General features: G+C 39.0%; 1 protein-coding gene and 1 long non-coding RNA gene across 2 annotated transcripts in view; one reads left to right on the plus strand and one right to left on the minus strand.

Annotated features, from left to right (window-relative positions):
- Positions 1 to 6,843: 6,843 nt before the first annotated feature.
- Positions 6,844 to 12,904, plus strand: cplx4a (complexin 4a). The gene is made up of 3 exons (XM_049603816.1): positions 6,844 to 7,125; positions 9,269 to 9,356; positions 11,944 to 12,904. The coding sequence occupies exons 1-3, from the start codon at positions 6,962 to 6,964 to the stop codon at positions 12,169 to 12,171; spliced, it is 480 nt and encodes a 159-aa protein (XP_049459773.1). The 5' UTR covers positions 6,844 to 6,961; the 3' UTR covers positions 12,172 to 12,904.
- The window catches only part of LOC125905681 (uncharacterized), a 36,688-nt gene continuing 35,718 nt past the window's right edge, over positions 12,074 to 13,043 (minus strand). Inside the window, exon 5 of the long non-coding RNA XR_007451682.1 lies at positions 12,074 to 12,189. This is a non-coding gene — a long non-coding RNA (uncharacterized LOC125905681). The remainder of the gene's footprint in view (positions 12,190 to 13,043) is intronic.

Consider the following 13,043-nt stretch of genomic DNA (forward strand, 5'->3'; position numbering starts at 1 on the left):
TGAACCCGAGTGGTGTTCAGTTATTGGACTTCTGTGCAGGTCGCAGTTTGGCCATAACTAACACCATGTTCAAACATAAGGATGTCCATCCGTGCACGTGGCACCAGGACAGCCTAGGTCGCAGGTCAATGATCGACTTTGTAGTTGTATCATTTGACCTGCGGCCATATGTTCTGGACACTCGGGTGAAGAGAGGAGCAGAGCAGTCAACTGATCACCACCTGGTGGTGAGTTGGATCAGATGGTGGGGGAAGACGCGCAGACCTGGCAGGCCCAACCGAACAGTGAGGGTCTGCTGGGAACGCCTGGCGGAAGAACCTGTCCAGATGATCTTCAACTCCCACCTCCGGGAGAGCTTCGACCGCGTCCCGAGGGCAGAGGGGGACATTGAGTCCGAATGGGCCTTGTTCCGCTCTGCCATTGTCGAGGCGGCGGTTGCAAGCTGTGGCCGCGAGGCCGCTGGGGCCAGTCACGGCGGTAATCCCCGAACCCCCTGGTGGACACCAGAGGTGAGGGGAGGAGGCCTACAAGGCATGGTTGGTCTGTGGGTCTCCGGAAGCAGCTGACGGGTACTGGCGGGCCAAGCAGAGCGCAGCGGCGGCAGTCGTGGAGGCAAAAACGTGGGAGGAGTTCGGTGAGGCCATGGAGGAAGACTATCGATCAGCTCCAAAGAGGTTCTGGCAAACCGTCCAGCACCTCAGGGGCGGAAGGCGGCAACTTGCTCACACTGTTTACGGTGGGGGCGGGGAGCTGCTGACGTCAACTGGGGACATTGTCGGGTGGTGGAAGGAATACTTTGAGGAGCTCCTCAATCCCACCAACACGTATTCCAGTGAGGAAACAGAGACGGGGGTCTCGGGGGAGGGTCGTCCAATTTCTGGGGCAGAAGTTGCTGAGGTAGTGAAACAACTCCGAGGCGGCGGAGCCCCGGGGGTGGATGAGATTCGTCCTGGATATCTCAAGGCTCTGGATGTTAAAGGGCTGTCCTGGCTGACATGCCTCTGCAACATTGCGTGGACATCGGGGGCAGTGCCTCTGGAGTGGCAGACCGGCGTGGTGGTCCCCATTTTCAAGAAAGGGGACCAGAGGGTGTGTTCCAACTACAGGGGGATCACACTCCTCAGCCTACCCGGTAAGGTCTACTCCAGGGTGCTGGAGAAGAGGGTCCGGTCAATAGTTGAACCTCAGATTGAGGAGGAGCAATGTGGTTTTCGTCCCGGACACGGAACCGTGGACCAGCTCTTTACCCTCGCCAGGGTGCTGGAGGGGGCATGGGAGTTTGCCCAACCAGTCTACATGTGTTTTGTGGATTTGGAGAAGGCTTACGACCGTGTCCCCAGGGGCATCCTGTGGGGGGTGCTCCGGGAGTATGGGGTTGGTGGCCCCTTGCTAAGGGCCATCCAGTCCCTGTACCGAAGGAGCATGAGTCTGGTTCGCGTGGCTGGCAGTAAGTCGGACCTGTTCCTGGTGAGGGTTGGACTCCGCCTGGGCTGCCCTTTGTCACCGGTTCTGTTCATAACTTTTATGGACAGAATTTCTAGACGCAGCCGAGTGGTGGAGGGTGTCAGGTTCGGTGATGGGAGGATCTCGTCCCTGCTTTTTGCGGATGACGTGGTTCTCCTAGCTCCATCGAATAGTGACCTCCAGCTCTTGCTGGGGCAGTTCGCAGCTGAGTGTGAAGCGGCTGGGATGAGAATCAGCACCTCCAAGTCCAAGACCAAGACCAAGTCTGAGGCCATGGTCCTCAGCCGGAAAAGGGTGGATTGCCCACTCCAGGTCAGGGGGGAGGTCCTTCCTCAGGTGGAGGAGTTTAAGTATCTCGGGATCTTGTTCACGAGTGAGGGTAGGATGGAGCGGGAGATTGACAGGCGGATTGGGGCGGCGTCAGCAGTGATGCAGGTGCTTAACCGGTCCGTTGTGGTGAAGAGGGAGCTTAGCCACAAAGCGAAGCTCTCAATTTACCGGTCGATCTACGTTCCAACCCTCACCTATGGTCATGAGCTCTGGGTAGTGAGCGAAAGAACGAGATCGTGAGTACAAGCGGCCGAAATGAGTTTCCTCCGCAGGGTGGCTGGGCTCAGCCTTAGGGATAGGGTGAGGAGCTCAGACATCCGGGAGGGACTCGGAGTAGAGCCGCTGCTCCTCCACATCGAGAGGAGCCAGTTGAGGTGGTTCGGGCATCTGTTAAGGATGCCTTCCGGACGCCTCCCTTGGGAGGTGTTTCGGGCATGTCCAACCGGGAGGAGACCTCGGGGCCGCCCCAGAACACGCTGGAGGGAGTACATCACCAGGCTGGCCTGGGAACGCCTCGGGGTTCCCGCGGAAGAGCTGACGGAAGTGGCTGGGGAGAGGACTGTCTGGGCTTCTTTGCTGAGGCTGCTGCCCCCGCGACCCGGACCCGGGTAAGCGGAGGACGAGGAGTACGAGTACGATCCAAAACCATGAAAAAAGTCACAATATAGTATGTCGTTTAAAATCATGAAAAAAAGTCATAATATAGTATGTCATCCAAAACCATGGAAAAAAGTAATAATACAGTATGTCGTCCAAAATCATCAAAAAAGGTCATAGTATAGTGTGTTGTCCAAAATCATGAAAAAAAGTAATAGTATAGTATGTCTTGAAAAAAAGTCATACTATGTCGTCCAAAATTATGAAAAAAAGTCGTAGTATAGTATGTCGTCCCAAATCATCAAAACAGTCATAGTATGTCGTTCAAAACCATGAAAAGAAGTCATAGTATACTATGTCGTCCAAAATCACGAAAAAAAGTCACAGTATAGTATGTCATTTAAAATCATGAAAAAAAGTCATTCTATAGTATGTCGTCCAAAACCATGAAAGAAAATCATAGTATAGTATGTCATCCAGAACCATGAAAAAAGTAATACTATCGTGTGTCATCAAAAATCATCAAAACAAATCATAGTATGTCATCAAATTCTGAAAAAAAGTCATAGTATAGTATGTTGTTTAAAATCATGAAAAAAACCCTCATAATATAGTATGTCGTCCAAAACCATGAAAAAGTCATAGTATGTCATCAAAAATCCTGAAAAAAGTCACAGTACAGTATATCGTTTAAAATCATGAAAAAAACTCATAATATAGTATGTCGTCCAAACCATGAACAAAAGTCATAGTATAGTATGTCGTGAAAAAAAGTCATACTATTTCGTCCAAAATGATGAAAAAAAGTCACAGTATAGTATGTCGTTTAACAGCATGAAAAAAAGTCAAAATATAGTATGTCATCCAAAACCATGAAAGAAAGTCACAGTATAGTACAGTATGTCGTCAAATACCATAAAAAAGTCAGAGTAAAGTATGTTGTCCAAAATCATCAAAAAAAGGTCATAGTATAGTATGTTGTCCAAAACCATGAAAAAAAGTAATAAGATAGTATGTCGTGCGAAACCATGAAAAAAGTCATAGTATAGTATGTTGTCCAAAATCCTGAAAAAGTCAGTGTAGTATGTCGTCCAGAATCATAAAAAAAATAGTCATAGTATAGTATGTTGTTCAAATTCATGAAAAAAGTAATAGTATAGTATGTTGTCCAAAACCATAAAAAAGTCATAGTACAGTATGTCATCCAAAATCATGAAAAAAAGTCACAGTACAGTATGTCATTTAAAATCATTAAAAAAACTCATAATATAGAATGTCGTCAAAGTCATACTATAGTATGTCGTCGAAAATCATCAGAACAAATCATGGTATGTCAGTATACACAGTATAGTATGTCGTCCCAAATCATGAAAAAGAAGTCATAGTATAGTATGTCGTGAAAAAAAGTCATACTATGTCATCCAAAATGATGAAAAAAAGTCACAGTATAGTATGCCGTTTAAAATCATGAAAAAAAAGTCATAATATAGTATGTCATCCAAAACCATGAAAGAAAGTCATAGTATAGTACAGTATGTCGTCAAAAACCATAAAAAAAGTCATAGTATAGTATGTCGTCCAAAATCATCAAAAAAGGTCACAGTATAGTATGATGTCTAAAACCATGAAAAAAGTCATAGTAAAGTACGTTGTCCAAAATCGTGAAAAAATTCATGGTATAGTATGTTGTCCAAAATCATCAAAAAAGGTCATAGTATAGTATGATGTCTAAAACCATGAAAAAAGTCATAGTATAATATGTCGTCCAAAATCGTGAAAAAATTCATAGTATAGTATGTTGTCCAAAATCATCAAAAAAGGTCATAGTATAGTATGATGTCTAAAACCATGAAAAAAGTCATAGTATAGTATGTCGTCCAAAATCGTGAAAAAATTCATAGTATAGTATGTTGTCCAAAACCATGAAAAAGTCATAGTGTGGTATGTCGTCCAAAATCATAAAAAATAGTCATAGTATGGTATGTTGTTCAAATTCATGAAAAAAGTAATAGTGTAGTATGTTGTCCAAAACCATAAAGAAGTCATAGTATAGCATGTCGTCCAAATTCATGAAAAATGTCATAGCATAATATGTTGTCTGAATTCATTAAAAAAAGTCACAGTATAGAATGTCGTCCAAAACCATGAAAAAAAGTCATAGTATAGTATGGCGTCCAAAATCATGAAAAAAGTCATAGTATAGTATAGTATGTTGTCCAAAATCATGAAAAAAGTCATAGTACAGTATGTTGTCCAAATTCATGAAAAATGTCATAGCATAATATGTTGTCTTAATTCATTAAAAAAAGTCATAGTATAGCATATCGTCCAAAACCATGAAAAAAAGTCATAGTATAGTATGTCATCCAAAATCATGAAAAAAGTCATAGTACAGTATGTCGTCCAAATTCATGAAAATTGTCACAGCATAATATGTTGTCTGAATTCATTAAAAAAAGTCATAGTATAGTATGTCGTCCAAAACCATGAAAAAAAGTCATAGTATAGCATATCGTCCAAAACCATGAAAAAAAGTCATAGTATAGTATGTCGTCCAAAATCATGAAAAAAGTCATAGTACAGTATGTCGTCCAAAATCATGAAAAAAGTCAAAGTATAGTATGTCGTCCAAAATCATGAAAAGTCAAATTATAGCATGTCGTCCAAAATCATGAAAAAGTCATAGTACAGTATATCGTCCAAAATCATGAAAAAAGTCAAAATATAGTATGTCGTCCAAAATCATGAAAAAAGTCAAATTATAGTATGTCGTCCAAAATCAAGAAAAAATCAAAGTATAGTATGTCGTCCAAAATCATGAAAAAGTCATAGTACAGTATATCGTCCAAAATCATGAAAAAAGTCAAAGTATAGTATGTCGTCCAAAATCAAGAAAAAAGTCATAGTATGTCGTCCAAAATCATGAAAAAGTCATAGTACAGTATATCGTCCAAAATCAAGAAAAAAGTCATAGTATAGTATGTCGTCCAAAACCATGAAAAAGTCATAGTACTATCATCCAAAATCATGAAAAAGTCATATTATAGTATGTCGTCCAAAATCATGAAAAAAGTCAAAGTATAGTATGTCGTCCAAAATCATGAAAAAAAAGTCATAGTACAGTTTTTCATAAAAAAAAAAATCTGAAAAAAGTCATAGTACAGTATATCGTAAAAAAAAAAAAATGAAAAGCCATAGTACAGCAGGTCTCAAAACAACAGGAAAAGATCACAGTATAGGTTGTCATAAAAAAAAAAATCAGAGAAAAAATTTATAGTACAGAATGTCATAAAATACCAGAAAAAAGTCATAGTATAGTGTGTCATAAAAATAATTCAGAAAAAAGTCATAGTACAGTGTGTCATAAAAGAAATCAGAAAAAAAATCATAGTATAGTATGTCATAAAAAATTAGGAAAAAGTCATAGTATGGTATGTCATAAAAAATTAGGAAAAAGTCATAGTATAAGTTTGTCATTAATTTTTAAAAAAAATAAAGTCATGGCAATGTCATAAAAAAAAAAAATCAGAAAAAAACATAATATAGAGTGCCATAAAAAAATCATTTAAAATGGTATAGTATGTCATTAAAAATCAGGAAAAAATGTCATAGTACAGTATGTCATAAAAAATCATTCAAAAAGTCATGTAATAGTATATCATAATACTTTTTTAAAAAGTCATAGTACAGCATGTCATTAAAAAATTAAAAAAAACGCATAGTGTAGTATGTCATAAAAAAGTGTGTCATAAAAAAAATGTATGATGCCATGAGTGTTGTGGAAATTACGTCCTGTCATTAATGCTGGCACTGTTAGCTAATGTTAGCAATTAAGTAATCTCCATGTCCCCTCACCATAGTCTGCAGATAGCAATAGAGTGATAGGGTGAAATGAAACGAGAGCTGTCTCTTCCCATCTCTCATCTTCCTGTCATCATCCTTCCACTGAACAATAGCACGGCATGAACGACGGCCCCAGTGGGGGATAAACAAGACTGTAATCCCGCTCCCCTCTCTCTCTCCTCTGCTTGGTCTCAGCAGTATAAGCTGCACACGGGCCAGTCAGTACTTTACTAATATGATTAAGCACTAGTGGGTGGAAGCAGCATATGTGTGGTCCCAAACCAAGGACACCCATCTCCAAAACCATTTTTATGATGAGCATGGCACCTAGTTCTTGCAAAGAACGCATAAAGTGTCAACATTAATAAAGAGAAACGTCCACAAAGGTCTGCATGATTTAAAAATAGAGAGAAAACAGGCCATCTGCCTCTTAGCATAGTGGAGCAGGGAGGATTAAATCCAGATTATGGCCGTTGTGTGTGTGTGTGTGTGTGTGTGTGTGTGTGTAAGTGTGTGTGTAAGTGTGTGTGTTTGTGTCTGTTGCTTGTCGTCAGTGTGTCCTTGGCTGCATAGACAAGCAGCAGGTTAGCTAGAGAGCTACCACTGGATTTGACAGCTATAGGAAGCCAAAGCGGAGGGCGCCATAAGGGGAGCATCATCACTTTCACCCAGTAAAAGAAAAAAAAGTAGTCTCACCCTCGCAGAGTGAACAGTCACACAACTCAAGATGGCTTTCTTGATCAAGAGCATGATTGGGAACCCCCTGTCAGGAATGGGTCTTGGTGGTGGAGGTGACAAAGAAGAGGAGGCCACCCCCTCAGATCCAGCCAAAGCAGCAGGGATGACACGCGAGGAGTATGAAGAGTACCAAAAACAGTTGGTGGAGGAGAAGTAAGTAGTAACATGGACACTACTCCATTTTGAATTGATGCCATCAGCCCATCGCAAACACTGTGGCTGCAGAATGTACAATCTGACCTTGACAAGCTCTTTTCTACTTCCCCCCATTGTTTACTGTTCCCTTCTTTTGCACCACCATACTAACCCAAACTACATGTAAACATTTATTTATTATTTTCATGATTCTGAAATGAGCAGGCTGTGTTTTTAAGAGTTACATCTGTTGCTGAAGGTCACAGCAGAGGTACCACCATGGTGGATCTTTTCTTCATAATATCCCACTGAGGCGAATTGTCGTGCATGGATCAATAATCTCCCATAATCTGTCATCTGTTTCTGCATCCAGAACAGTCATGAGGAACATTTTGAGGGACTTTTTAGTGTTGAAAACAACTAAGTAAGCCATTGTAAAATGGTAGTTTTATTCTCAGCTGAAAAACACAGACTTTAGGGCAGTAAATGTTGGAATATTTACACTGAAACATTAACAGTCTAGTGATTAAGGAGATTCTGTGATCCTGCAAAATTATATTTATTTATCTGTTTTATTTGGACCTCAATTTGAGGTAGCTGTTGCAACAGAGTCCACTTCAAATGACAGGCAGTTTTATACAATATAGACGCAGCTGTGTTTTAAAAGCATTTTATTATCACTCATTTCATTCTGCATGCAATATCCTCTGAAATTAATTTGCTAGACTTTTAAAATTCTCTAGTAAAACGAGCAGCAGAAAGCTTGGTTTTGTCCACCAGTGCATTGTGGTCCACTTCCTTTCACTAAAACATTCACGTAATAAAATGTACACACAACAACAATCTGATTATTCCATCATGATTTCCATTTTGAAGAAACTCAATCAATAATATATAAAAAATATTCTTTTTACATTTTTAACTTTACAAATTTTGTGCTACATAGTAGATTTTTGCAGCATCAAGCAGATCCTGTATTACATAACAAGATCAATCCTGCCTCTCCACTCTCATGTTTGAGAAATTATTTGATTTGTTTCAAAAGTAGACATAAAATGGCAACATTCTCCATAACTGTAAATTTCTAGTGATATATTCAGATCCACAGTTGCACAAATATCTCTATAATCTGTCTGGGCAGTACAAGTATTTGAACTTTCTTCAAAGATTTTTTTGTGGGGCTTTTTTTGCCTTTATTAAATAGTGGTACTGGGGGAAAGACAATAAAGGGGTAGACACATGCAGAAAAGAGTGCAATGGTCAGAATCAAACCCAGGCCATACTTTAGTACATGTGGTGCATGTTCCACCAGGTGAGCTATCAGGTCACCCCACAAATGTAGTTCATCAGAAATTTCAGTCCACTGTGTTGTTGTTGTCGTCACAACAGTTCAAGTTGCGGCGTCTTGGCTTGATTTCAAATCTGCTCGACTCAGTCTGGCCTAATAATCCCATCTTTAATTGGCTGAGGGGAAAGTACGTGAGTCTCGCCTCAAACAAGAATATGCACAGTCTCAGAAAAACACTCAAATAAATGGTCTTTGATAACGTGGCCTAATATGTTGTTATATTACAACATTTTTTTTAATGAGTAACAGAGTGCAGCTTTGGTCTATCTTCTATTCTATCAGTCCAAAGTAGGGTTACAACATTTGTAAGGGAAATTAATTTAGGAGGATGCATTATAGACTTCACATTAAAGTAATACTAAATATCTTCCAAAATTTAGGATAAACCTGCTGCCAAACAGATTTTAAAAAAGAAAAAAATAGTCTCTTGTTACATGAAAATATTGTTTTCATGTAACAAGAGACTTCCATACAACATCCAATACACCTGAAAATGTCTAAACGGTCTCTCTGTTGTTTGTCTGATTGGGCTAATGTATGTACACAAACACAACAGACTGTGCCATCTGAAGCAAAATAATTTCCATTAAAATCAAAATGCTTTAAGATCTGTTACGTTGCACTTGTACCACTGACACACTGATGACAACACAAGGTCATTAACCTAGGAGGTGTTTTCTAGCAGGTTTGCCTCTTTGTGGTTCCCTGAGAGGATATTAAAATGTACAATATTCTTACTCACCAACATCTGATATTCTTGAGGCCATGAATAAAGGTTCCTGTGCTAATAATATTAATTTATTTCTATTTCAGGATGGAGAGAGATGCAGATTTCTTACACAAGAAGGCAGAGAGGGCAACACTCAGGGTGTGCCTCAGAGAAAAATACAGGCTGCCAAAGGTAAAGAGGGTTCATTCCTTTACTGTAACTAACATATTTAATGTACACTATGCAGTAATAAATTAACCTTAATAGGAACACAAAGGCATAATAGTTGACCCTGTGTTAACTATTTTCAAGCACTACATAAATATATAATATAAATGGTTGATAACACTAGTATCTACTATAGGAGATAGTATTTACTATCAATTTTAAATTCTATGATGACAAATTTCAATCATTAAAACTATGTTTTGCTGCATTGTCATTCATTATCTGTTTTTACAGTAGCCTCCACTAACAGACACCCACAGGATGAGTCATAGTTGTAAACAAACACTTAAAACACTTAAACACTTAAATCTGCTTACAACAACATTATTGTGTGTTATAATCTATTTATTAAATGTTTAGGGGGTGTAAAGTAAAGTGTTACCAGTTGCCTCAACTCAACACATAATGATGCAGTTTCTGTATCAGTTTTTATTTGATTATATCTCCTTCTCTCAGTCTTTTAATTATTACATGACTTTATCCTCCAGAGTCTGGCAGAAAAATCAGTCTTTGACGATTGAGCTTGTCGTCCCTCCTGCGCAGGTAGAGCAACAAATAGCTACCTCATGGTTGAGGTGATCTTTATCTAACAGCAGCACTTGGCAGCTGTAGCTTGGACAACAGGAGGTGGATGTCATGCCAGTAGATTAGCAAGAAAGACCAGCGTCCTAGAAGACGTTAGCCTATGTGTCCCATATTGCGCCTAAAGCTAAATGCCGCTGAGCAGGTGTCCCAGGCTCATTAGGGAGCGGCGAGCAGCGTGAATTGGCTTTAAGAAAGAACGACATCTACCTTAGTGGATGTGAACACAGCAACTTGTTTTAAAGGACTGTTAAAGACAAATAAGCTGTGATGGAAGGCGCAAATAAGGTATGTTGGGATTTTATTTACGCCTTTTAAAGATAATTACTGGTAGAGTGTCCTCTAATCCTATATACCAATCTAGAGGTGAAACCCTGCTTATAATTAAGTTTGTTTTGATGGCAAAAGGGCAAAAATCTCTTTCTAATACAGCTTTCCTAATAGCACAATTTTTATTCATCTGAATGCAGTGATGACCTTGGCTGCTGGAGGCGTCTGCTATAGTCTAACGCAACAGACACTCTATTGTTCAGTTTCCTGGTTTAAACAATGGGTGCATTTCTTTTCAGTGTTTGTCTTTTAAATTGAAAACACACATATATGAGGGGGACAATGGCAGGAGGCCATACATATAAATCTAATTAGTTTCCCTCAATGATGTTTACATTTCATGTCAGCTTGAAAAAGAACAAATGACATTGCCTTTATGAGAACAGAAATATGCATTTTAAATTGATCTCCAACAACAATAAGGCACCTAAAGGGATTCTAATCTGCTGATTCTTTTCTTTCATCGGGTAGGAGGTTGAGTACACACGTACATGCTATTGAGTGAAAAAGAAAAAAAAAAGAAAAATATATATATGTATTTATATATGTTTTCTAATAGTACAAGAGTACAGTATGAGTAGAAACAGGAAGATGTTGCTGTTAATCTAATGGAATTAGGGTCTCGTGCAACGCTATAGAAGATATCTTTAGACTATCGCTGGGATTCGGAGTGGAAAGCCTAAGGCAGGTCTGAGATAATCCCACAGATTGAAGTTTAAAGTAGTCCCAGTACGCTGCCTATTGCATGACTATTCCAGATATTAAGTGATTAGATCGGAAAGGATTTAATTTTAGCATTTCTATGATGCAAAAGGCACAGGAAGTGAAGTAAAGTCGAAGGAGACTCGAGTCTGCTTCATAAGAATGTAGAAAACACAGACAGCAGAATATCCTCAAGTGCAGCTGCTTGAATGTGGATTAAGACAGATCCTAGGGTTCATCTATTTTTGTTTCCTAGTTTGCCTGATTGCTTCTCTATAATTAGAATTCAAATGCAGACCAGTGTTGTATATTTTAACGTTTTTATATCTTATAATAGTAAAATTAAAATTAAATCAAAATGAGGTTTAATTAGCAGTTTGTCCTCTGATAAAATGTGGTTGATACATGTAGTGTTTGTCATATCTGAGTGTGAAAGGTCGAAGACACACTGTATGCTTTGGAAATCAGGCAGGCAGACAGCATGTTAATCCAGTAAAAAGCCCTTAAGTCAGTCTTTACATTTTTGACTACTGCAAATAATAATTCAGTTTCATGAATATGCAGTCTTTGTTATAATTAAGGAAAGAAACACACCCTCCCTCATGTTTTGTACTTGGAAAGTTTATACAGTCAAATTGTGGATCATTATTTTAACTAATCTATATATCAGAGGGGAAAACTATTTTTAAAAAAGTGTAAACGCTGTAAATCTAAGAAAGTCTCAATTTAATTACCTACTTAATTACCTATATATGCTAATATTTTTGGATGATACAGAGATTGTATACAATGGCACACTAAATGAGGAGCATTGTGGTACTTCCTGGGTAACAAAACAGAAACTTCCTTGTCCTTAACATCAATAATCAAGCTGAATGTAATATGTCTGTGTTTCTGGGTTCTGACCGTGTTTTCCTCCTAATGTTGTTGTTTACAGAGCGAGCAGGACGATAACATGCTTGAGATGGCCGGGGACGACGTGGACGTGCCCGAGGAGCTACTCAAGATGGTGGACGAGGATGCCACGGAGGAGGAGGGCAAGGACTCCATCATGGGCCAGTTTCAAAACTTGCAGAACATGGACATGGACCAGCTGAAGGAGAAGGCCTCGGCCACTGTCACCGAGCTGAAGACCAAAGCGGAGGAGAAGTGCTCCGTCATGTGAGCGGCCTGAGGGGTTCGTCTGTGTTTGAGTGATGAAGAGGAAGAAGAAGAAGAGGAAGAGGAGAACACAAGAAAATTTCAACACTTTCTGAGAATCTGCAGACTGAGCTGTGTTAATAAGTCTGAGATTCAGTTTCAACCGCCTACAAAGTATTCACTTTTATCATAAGCACTACTACTACCGGTCTGCATCTACTGAACAACATACTGTAAAACTTTCCCTGTTAGCTTTTTACTGAACGGGTAGTAATTTACAACATATCATTGCAATAAACTTAAAATACTTTAATTTACAACCAGAGTGCCCCATCTCTCCCCGATGACCGTTATCTTTGATAAACTATGTAGAAAAGTGATTTTCCCAGCCAAGTAGCCCTTTTCACGTCATTCACAGGCCACAATACATTTTAATAATATGATTATTTGTGATATAACCTTCGCTTTTTTCTCTGTTTGTTGTAAATTGAGACAGTTATGTCTCTAAACTTGTTATTTTCAGTCAAATAAATAAGAAATACACCAAGACAAGCTTATAAAACAACTTACTTAAGTTAAATATTCAATCCTGTATGAGTGTTTCAACTTTCCTTTTGGTTTGTTGGTTATTCTAGATTTTTTTTTTTGTATGTGGTGTTTGAATTATGACATTTAGATTTTTGCAGTGTTATTACAGAGCAGACATGTTGATTTACTTTGATTTTCTCCACATACTCATTTGAATTGTAATAACGGTTGTTGAGCTGGAAACATTTTGCAGAGATATTTGCAGATTTGCACAAATCACAAGTTTAAAATACTGAATGATTTATTCCATAAAAATGAAAGCAATGTACATAAATACAGATGAAATACACATAAGGAAACTTGTAAATG

The sequence above is a fragment of the Epinephelus fuscoguttatus genome, linkage group LG18 (assembly GCF_011397635.1).
Source record: "Epinephelus fuscoguttatus linkage group LG18, E.fuscoguttatus.final_Chr_v1".
Taxonomy (NCBI): domain Eukaryota; kingdom Metazoa; phylum Chordata; class Actinopteri; order Perciformes; family Serranidae; genus Epinephelus; species Epinephelus fuscoguttatus.